Consider the following 9996-nt stretch of genomic DNA (forward strand, 5'->3'; position numbering starts at 1 on the left):
GCTGTGCTTTTCAGAAGTAAGTAAGTTCCCTAGTAACATGCTGATATCTTTACTGATCCATGGCTTGGTAAATTCCAGCCTTCCAGCTAGGTGAAATTGGGGGACAAGGCTGGAATCCAGGCAGGAAAACCGACAAATTTCAAAGCGAATTGATTAACTGTACAAATGTCGTTCCTTTAAGGCAAAACTTCCTGACTATTAAATGTGGGGTTTCGGAGTCGACTCAACCTAATAAGCTCTTAGAAGAGCAAGCGTCCTTGTATGACTGAGCGTTTTCGGAAACTCAGACCGCTCATTCCTGAAAGATTGGCAGGAAAAATAAGCATTCTCCCAGTTTTTTTACACCCTAAATTGGATTACGTTTCGCTACATCTTCTAGAGAAACTAAACGAATCCAAACTCGCGTGATCATTAGTTCGATGTCACGGTAGCCGTGGGGGTTCATGTGTGTATCAATGGGCGAAATGATTCTGGTGGACAGCAAGGGGTTATTAACTATCTCACAACAGCTGTTGCGTTACCAAGTGCAACTAAAACCTGTTATTTGATTTTCCAATCCGTGAATTCCACCATTCATTCGGGTGTCGCACAGACTACTCATAGCCTTAACAACCCTCCTGAAAACTAACAGAAAAATCAAATAGGTCAACGAAGATGCTTGTACAAAACGCATTGACAGAACCATGACCATGCGGCTTCAGTAAGTGAGACTGTTTTGTAGATCAATGCTATATTCAGAAAAAACTTCCATTTACACGAACGTGTTGCTCACACAGGTGTGATAAGACCTAAACACATGAATTAAGAATATCTTGAACGGACATATAAGTGGTTGAACATTGTCCATTCAGCTGACGATCAAAGTCTGTCTCTGTATGTGGTTGATCGTCTGTCCTACCGTCAGGCATCGGTAACGGGGTTTTGGCACAGTTGGCATTGCAGCATAACGATCCGTGACTCACGGGTACATCAAGTGCATGGCATTGTGGACAGGTTCCGACACCGGTAAACAGCGCGTAAGTTGATTGATGAAAAATCGCACTAGAGATTAATGAACCGGCCCAAATGAAGGGTAGTATAAAGGAAGCTGTATTTCATAGCCAGGCCAAAATGACATTACCTGGAAGGGACACTGTTTTTGTTTAATTTCTAAATATCTTCTCAACAATACCTGGTCTAATGGAGGGCATTTGTTTCAACTATTTGTAACCATGCGCGTTGAAATCGATAGATGACTTTTCCGTGCGTAATGGCTCTCGATTACTAACCTCTTTCCTCATATAAACCACCCAGCCTCCAATAAGAGGCGCTTTTCTCTAACAGTAGGGCAGTACGTTGCTTTGAAAAGATAGAATATTGAGCGATGTCTGCTTAGCTTTGTTACGCAACGCAGTATAACTTTCTTGCTTTAATCTGAGGTAAACACTTATGGATTCTTGCTGAGCTGAAGAATTGCTGGAGCTAATTTCGGGGTAATTATATTCTTGTTTTACATCGAAATCAATTAACTACGATAGGTAATAGTGTCTGACGTGAAGTGAGCTGATGGAATTCTTTGTTGGTGATAATTATCCAGAACTAGTTGCCAGTGGGATATCAGCTTCTTTTTTGGGTCGAAATATGTTAGATATCTAATGCGATATTCTGTGGTGTACGTTTGATTTATATTGCGATGTTTTGAAATGCACATTTTACTCGATTGTTGAGGATCATCTTCGGCAGTAGTGAACTTTGTGCATTAGGTAAGGCTTCCGTTCGAAAAGTTTCCCGGACTTTTGAAGGACTACGAGCATTCAAAAAGTATCTGATCAAAGCTCGTAGTCTAAACAAAACAAGTAAGCATCACATGAAGAATGTTCGCGTTGCTTGCCCATGGAATTAGAATGGAGAAAAAGACAGCCCAAAACTCCTTATCGCGATGCGATGTTATAACGAGCCAAAAACCGAACACTCACATCCCACCGTGAGTTCCACGCAATTATTTTGGGGTTTTTTAATATCAATAGTGCCTTAGATGGCATACGTTGACCCTAGTTATTCGGATTTGTCATTTGGCTTTCGTAATATACCGTTTTCTGCCCAATCGTTCTGGGTGTAAGCGAATATTTGCTGTTTACTCCCAGGGTGCCATCATTATCACCGGATTGCTTAAACTAACTGGTCATCTGCCAGTCACCTGAGAGATCGAAAGACCTCATGTTGCTGTGCTTTTCAGAAGTAAGTAAGTTCCCTAGTAACATGCTGATATCTTTACTGATCCATGGCTTGGTAAATTCCAGCCTTCCAGCTAGGTGAAATTGGGGGACAAGGCTGGAATCCAGGCAGGAAAACCGACAAATTTCAAAGCGAATTGATTAACTGTACAAATGTCGTTCCTTTAAGGCAAAACTTCCTGACTATTAAATGTGGGGTTTCGGAGTCGACTCAACCTAATAAGCTCTTAGAAGAGCAAGCGTCCTTGTATGACTGAGCGTTTTCGGAAACTCAGACCGCTCATTCCTGAAAGATTGGCAGGAAAAATAAGCATTCTCCCAGTTTTTTTACACCCTAAATTGGATTACGTTTCGCTACATCTTCTAGAGAAACTAAACGAATCCAAACTCGCGTGATCATTAGTTCGATGTCACGGTAGCCGTGGGGGTTCATGTGTGTATCAATGGGCGAAATGATTCTGGTGGACAGCAAGGGGTTATTAACTATCTCACAACAGCTGTTGCGTTACCAAGTGCAACTAAAACCTGTTATTTGATTTTCCAATCCGTGAATTCCACCGTTCATTCGGGTGTCGCACAGACTACTCATAGCCTTAACAACCCTCCTGAAAACTAACAGAAAAATCAAATAGGTCAACGAAGATGCTTGTACAAAACGCATTGACAGAACCATGACCATGCGGCTTCAGTAAGTGAGACTGTTTTGTAGATCAATGCTATATTCAGAAAAAACTTCCATTTACACGAACGTGTTGCTCACACAGGTGTGATAAGACCTAAACACATGAATTAAGAATATCTTGAACGGACATATAAGTGGTTGAACATTGTCCATTCAGCTGACGATCAAAGTCTGTCTCTGTATGTGGTTGATCGTCTGTCCTACCGTCAGGCATCGGTAACGGGGTTTTGGCACAGTTGGCATTGCAGCATAACGATCCGTGACTCACGGGTACATCAAGTGCATGGCATTGTGGACAGGTTCTAGTTGAGTCCGAACCCGAATGCCCAATAGACATTCCTTCGTAGTTGGTCCATGTTGCTAGCAGAGGTTCACAGGATGGGCAGCAGCAGGGATAAACCATTTCTTTGGGACAAAACTCGGATGAGGTAGATTCTGGAATCGCACTACCAATGTTGTTACGAGAGTCGTGGTACTGAGACTGGTTAGGGATGAAGGTACGCAGCTAGCGCAATCCATGTTGCTAGCAGAGGTTCACAGGATGGGCAGCAGCAGGGATAAACCATTTCTTTGGGACAAAACTCGGATGAGGTAGATTCTGGAATCGCACTACCAATGTTGTTACGAGAGTCGTGGTACTGAGACTGGTTAGGGATGAAGGTACGCAAGCTAGCGCAAGGATGACCTGGAACAGAAGGCGAGGATTTCTCATGGCAATGGCTGTTCGAGCACATAGCATTGCTCACAAGTGACGTGTACTCATTTTTCGCAAAACAACGCTTGGAGGGACTCTCAGACCTATCCATTTGGTCCTCTTCAGAAGACTGAATACACCGTTTGGCTGCCGGTGGCGTGAGAAATGGAAGCGTGTGCGTTGTGAAGCGATGGGAAACAGCAGCACCTTGATTGTTTAAAGTAACTGGCACGTAGGTAACCGGTTTGATATTTGGTCTTCTTAAAGTGGCGTAGACAAGTTGTGCTGAACCAGGACGGGAAACAGCCGCAGATGTGGAACGCAAACATGTCACGCTTCTTCCAACAGTTCCAGCATTACTGAACGATGGCACGCATTGTGGTGAATAGTTCCTGGTCCGGACAGGGGTCTGCGTACGATAAATTATTTGTCTTGGTTCGGCGAGACTGTTTGGGATAGCGGTCAATGAATCTGAGTGCGAAAAATGCAGAAACCCAGTTTGAAGTAGTGAATGTGTCTTCCGGCAAGAAAAACAGCCAAAGGAAATAGCTTTTAAGGTTTAAAAATTGAATGAATACGTCCGTGGGTATTCTTCTTCTAAGTAGTAATAATGAAGCAGTGTTTTGCAAACGATGAACTTTTTGTTCACTTCTGTTCTGAAAAGGAGGAGGTATAGTGGGAGTGTGTGCAGGCCCTCATTAACTGATGACATTTTCCATCCAATAATCTTTTAGGAGGTGATTAAATGTAATCTTTCTGAGATGGATATGTCTCACATGACAATACCAGCAAGCTGTACTGTACAAATAAACTGGAATAGTACAGAAAAGTCCTTGAAAGAGGTAAAAAGTTGAAAAATCTATGTCCGATCTTAAAAAAGCATTAAATATTAATTTCAAAAAATAATTGTCTACCATGCGGCCCCAATTATATAAATTTTGTCCACATTTTTGTCACCTTGATGGTTGCCCTTCTTAACTCGGACTAATGTACAAGTTGTTTGGGGGGAGGTCCGAGCTTTTGTATTTTACAGTCATTCATACGTCATTCAGACAGTTATTTGATGAGTGTTAAAACACAGTCAAAAGTCGTAGTTGGAAAAAATCACAGAAAACAGTTTGGGTGAGCAAACTCCACTCTGACAACTTTCTCAGGGAAAAAATCCCTTTGGGACAACGCTTCTCAGTGCAATGCACCGAAATCGTGTGGGAACAACTTTTGACTCCGGAAATAAATATTCTCTTCTCCCGTTTTGGAAAGAACTGAAATACGCTGGTTCAGTATGTGAAGATAACAGATATGTTCATTGTCCGGCTACAAAACTAGGTGCCAAATTTACCTCCTATGATAAGAAAAAAATCAATGCAATCTGAAAAATGAAGCGTCGTGTGTGATATCACTTTTTGGAATATATTACCTGCGAATAAACGGTTTTGGAGCAAGAAATAATAATGAATGAATTTAACATCTGTACATCATTCAAGTCTTAAACGAGGACAACCACCAACCCATCGCTACGGCCCACCATGCTCGCTAACAACGCAACAATGATTTCACCTTGATTAGTGATGAAACGTTTAAAATCAAATTGTCCAGTTCAGCGAACAAACCAAACGATCATATATGCACTTGGGCCAACAAATATCTTAATTTATAAATCTTTTGGTTCTACTGGCGTATTTTTTTTACATTCCTACCGCATTTTTTTGGGTGTTTTTTNGTGCCAAATTTACCTCCTATGATAAGAAAAAAATCAATGCAATCTGAAAAATGAAGCGTCGTGTGTGATATCACTTTTTGGAATATATTACCTGCGAATAAACGGTTTTGGAGCAAGAAATTATAATGAATGAATTTAACATCTGTACATCATTCAAGTCTTAAACGAGGACAACCACCAACCCATCGCTACGGCCCACCATGCTCGCTAACAACGCAACAATGATTTCACCTTGATTAGTGAAGAAACGTTTAAAATCAAATTGTCCAGTTCACCGAACAAACCAAACGACCATATATGCTACTTGGGCCACAAATATCTTAATTTATAAATCTTTTTGTTCTACTGGCGTATTTTTTTACATTCCTACCGCATTATTCTGAGTGTTTTTTTGCGTTTTACGTTCTTGCACGGATAACTGCAGCTCTGAGTTCATTTTGGACTTTCAATTCAGTTGAAAATGTACAAGTGGATACCACGGTTCCGATGTGTCGGTATACTCATCAGATGCGGATCGGCCTGGGTAAAGATGATGGTGTTCCTAATCCAAAGAGATTTCAACATGTTGCTCTGTTGGATTAAAAATGTGAAAGACAATACACAAATACCAGCGACTTGGTAGCTGAGTTCAAAAACCAACAAAAAATAGCTATTATTCGTCGGCGTTTTCAAGAAACTTTGTTGCTACAGGACGTTTTGTCTGAGGACAGTAGATTGAACTGTATTTTCTATAGTTAGTACAGTGTAGAACCGAGTTTTATCACGAGTCGACTGGTTCTCCCATGTTAGCCTAAAACAGTTATACAAAAGTCGGCAGCAAGAAATCTTGAGCTTTTCTGTTTGAAGGCTGCGTTTGTGGCGTGCAAACCTCACTGGTTGTGGGACTGACTAAGAGGATACACGTGGTGGCTTTGGGTTTGTTGCCACACAGTGAACATTATTCGCGCAGGAACATTCCTATCCTTGAGCCGGAACATCATTCGGTTTGGTCCACAAAAATACCAAGAAGCACAGCATTGGGGCTTCCTTCTTGTGCGCATCAATACTGCGTATAACCGAGGGTGCGGGAAATGAAATTCTGGATATCTGATTTGCTACCACTAGTCAAAAGGCACATTGGACGCGCTCGGAATTTCGCGTCAAAGCAGAAGAAGGGGTTCACACCTGGGCTATGACGAAAGTTTGTTACTGTTTTGTACTAAAACGTTTAACGCATCATAAATATAATGATGTTCCCATCTTCCGACAAACTCAAGAATCAATTGCGTTGTAAACCACCACACATCCGATTAATTCGTTGAAAAACCTGAGAACATAACCTCTGTGATTAGCCCCCCAAAGTGCCATGAAATGTGATCGTAAAATGCCGAACAGTGCTGCTGCTGGCTGAGATTACGTTAAGACACACCGACAGCACTGTTAAATAAAAAAATTGACTGATATCTAATCAACCACTTTGTAGGTGAATTTCTTCTCTCCTGATTGATTTACTTACATCATGCAGGTAACGAAAAGGGTTACATTCTAAAGCCCAGCTGAGTTGCCGTTGCTTATGAAGACAACACAGGAGTAAAAGCAAGAGCAACTCAAGCAACTTTCATCAAACATCAGTTGGTCCCATGTCTTTAAAGTCCTTGTACACAGTTGGAAGCAATCAGTGTGCATAATCAAAACATGCGAAGTCCAGAGGCATTCAAGATAGCCAGCCTACTAATTAAGGCATGTTAACGATGGTGAGTTATATCATCAAACATTTTTTTCTCTTTAGCTCAGCTGGACTAGAGGGTGGACATAGATAGCAAAGATTTTCCGGAGTTCTCCGTGTACCTCAGCACTACATAATCTAGGAAACAGGTTTTTTCTAAAATTTGTCAGTTGTACCTGATGTTATCTTTTTTCGTGTGTACAATAGAAAATTTTGTACTGATGGCTACGACATCAAAGTACCCACACTTTAGTTCCGCGCAACCAATATCGCGTCAGTAATAGCCTTTTGCCAATCTGGAAATAAAGCGTTTCTGGCTGCCTGAGCTACTACTATCCACAAACTACTTGGTCGCAGGTTAACACATGTTAAGAACTAAGGGGAACTGTCACATATAAGCACATCTGAAATAGGCTCTGAGGTCACATCCACCTATAATGGTTCTACTACAGAATTACTAGTCATCCAGGAAATTTAGAAATCAATTATTCGAGTACTTATTAAGAAATTATGGAGTACTCTAACCGGCAACACGAATATGACCATATTTGGTTTCTGTCCTCATGAGCTGTTACCTATCTTCTCGCAAACACGAGAAACAAGCCGATGCCAAGATCCGATTCAAAATTGGAGAAAATTACTCGAGCATGATAGTGGAAAAAGACACACTTTTGCCATTATTTTATGACGCGCCAACTCCTCGTCTAACAGGTTTTTCCTCTGTTTTATATTTCTACTACGCGATGATCCGAACTAATGATATCTTCTGGTGACAAAACGTTACTAACGAAAGTACAAAGGCTTACTGAACGGAACAACAACGTTGGATGAACCCCTTATGAGAAGGGATAAAAATCTTTCTTGATTGAATTGAGGATTGCTCACTTTTTCAATCAGCTGCTATCCCGATTTTTCGTCTTTCTATTCTTTTATGTCCCGAAGATCTTATAAAACAAGTTTGCTTCGGAAATTTTACCATTAGTACCCTGGGCATCCGCTGTAAGAATCACGAAGTCGGACAAGGAACTGGTGGCATTCAGCCAAATGCGGCTGTAAAAATGAACAAGTATTGTCCAGAGAACAAACTGGTCGGGCCATCTAAACACAAAACGTGAGGCTAAACTGCCGTGCGTTGTCTGGGTTTTACTTTGCCATTTTTTTCACCTGTAGTTCATATATGAGTCTGGTCAGTGAGCAACAATATAGACAGAGTTTTATTGCTTCCTCCATACCGTAATGGATCATGATAAATTTGGGATGTAATTGCTTCCCTCATTAATCCAGTGCTACCTCAATTCCTCTGACAGGTAAAAATGTTGCATGTAGGCTGCCGAACAACTGGTCCCCGTTGTCCGCAAGATAGAGGAGAAAATGTATGACCATAGTCTTTCCTGTCCGCTACTCCCAATGGACCCATAATATTTAATAAACTACAGTGGGGACGAGCAAGGCGGTTCACTTTCACAGACAGCCTATCTAGTTCATAATTTTAAGTTCTGTTTAAAAAAACTAAATGGATAATGGGGGTGCTACCAAGAAACCGTTAGAAATGATTCCATTTTCCTTGAATATGAAAAATGAAGCACGTTTTTTACAGAAAGTTATGAAAGCAATTCGTAGGCGACGATAAACTTAAAACTCTGAGTAGAGCGTAGTTCTACGCAATACGGATGGGGTACTTGTATCTTAGATGTCCTTATAAGGCAGCAAAATATCTGAGTAGAGCGTAGTTCTACGCAATACGGATGGGGTACTTGTATCTGAGATGTCCTTATAAGGTCAGCAAAATGCCTGCACAGTTCGCCTCTCGATTTTGCCGTCATGACCTGCCCGGACGATCTGATTAATCATACTGTTTTCACGACCAGAATAATCGCTAGTCCGTATCAGGCAGACAAATTGGTGGGAATTCCTTGAATCCCCTGGTGAACAGCTTGTCAACGGGGCTTGTCAAATGTAATGAATGGTTTATCATCTACACCTCGGGACCGTCTTAAGCTGTTTCGTTGCAAAGATAAAAAATGAATTGGGTAACCAAAATGGTAAAGTGTTGAATTTTCTTGCTTGAAGGCGATATACGATCAACGGGTTCCAGCTTCTGGCAGAGAAAGGTGAACTAATATTGGGAGCGTTTGATAAACCCACGTCGTACGGAGATATTCATGAACGGGTTGCACAGTTGTGTAGGCTAATATATGATGTGCTGTTGACTACGACTGAAAAGTAGTGGTATTGCACGGAGTCTCTGAACCTCAGGCACAGGTTACTGGTTGATCAACGGTAAACCAATCCATTCAGCTACCTTTTCCTACAAAGTAGAGTGACGGCAGATAGGAGATAGTTGCTGTTATGTCTGCTCTTTCTAATTTATCTTCAACTTCGAACAGCAGTGTGGCAGTCGGTAAATCACCCCTTTTTGATCTGGCCAGTTGAATCACTAAGGCATTTTCTGGTTTCTTGGACCAGATGTTTTTGTCTTTTGTTCTCAGCTTAGAGCAGTGTAAGTTCAACGATTACGAAGGAAGACCCTTGATTNTTTTTACAACCCAGGTCTCCTGTAGAACAACTTCAATCGGAAGGGATAATTAACGGTGGAGAGTCATGGATTGGCGCTCGTCATTAAAGTTTGAATTGAGAAAGGAGGCGCGACTAAAATAAGCTCTTTTAGGCTGTGCTTCTTTGGGAAAAAATGATAAACGGTGCAGCCTGATTTACCGGTTATTGTAGAGTCCCTTGAAATCCACTGGTCAAAATAACAAAGGCGGCAACCATGCAAACATAACCTTGCCACATAGTATCTCTGTAAGTAACTCAAAGCCTTAAGGGATTGCCAATCCCTCTCTTTTCTGAACAGTAAAATAACACGTTCTAGCGTATTCACCCGTGCGGAACCTACTTAAAAATGTATCTGTCTGATGACACGTTATCAAAAGCACTGTAGCCGACCACAGTGCCCCAAATTCCAAAGGGAATAGGCGTAGA

General features: G+C 41.4%; 1 protein-coding gene across 1 annotated transcript; it reads right to left on the reverse strand.

Annotated features, from left to right (window-relative positions):
- Positions 1 to 788: 788 nt before the first annotated feature.
- On the reverse strand, positions 789 to 9224 carry T265_12849 (hypothetical protein; the record flags this gene model as incomplete). Its single annotated transcript, XM_009165884.1, has 4 exons — positions 789 to 1087; positions 3100 to 3376; positions 3459 to 4060; positions 9101 to 9224. Coding segments are annotated over 4 exons (1302 nt in total), but the record flags the coding sequence as incomplete, so codon positions are not given.
- Positions 9225 to 9996: the final 772 nt, after the last annotated feature.

The sequence above is a fragment of the Opisthorchis viverrini genome (genome assembly GCF_000715545.1).
Source record: "Opisthorchis viverrini unplaced genomic scaffold opera_v5_19, whole genome shotgun sequence".
NCBI classification, from domain to species: Eukaryota; Metazoa; Platyhelminthes; class Trematoda; order Opisthorchiida; family Opisthorchiidae; genus Opisthorchis; species Opisthorchis viverrini.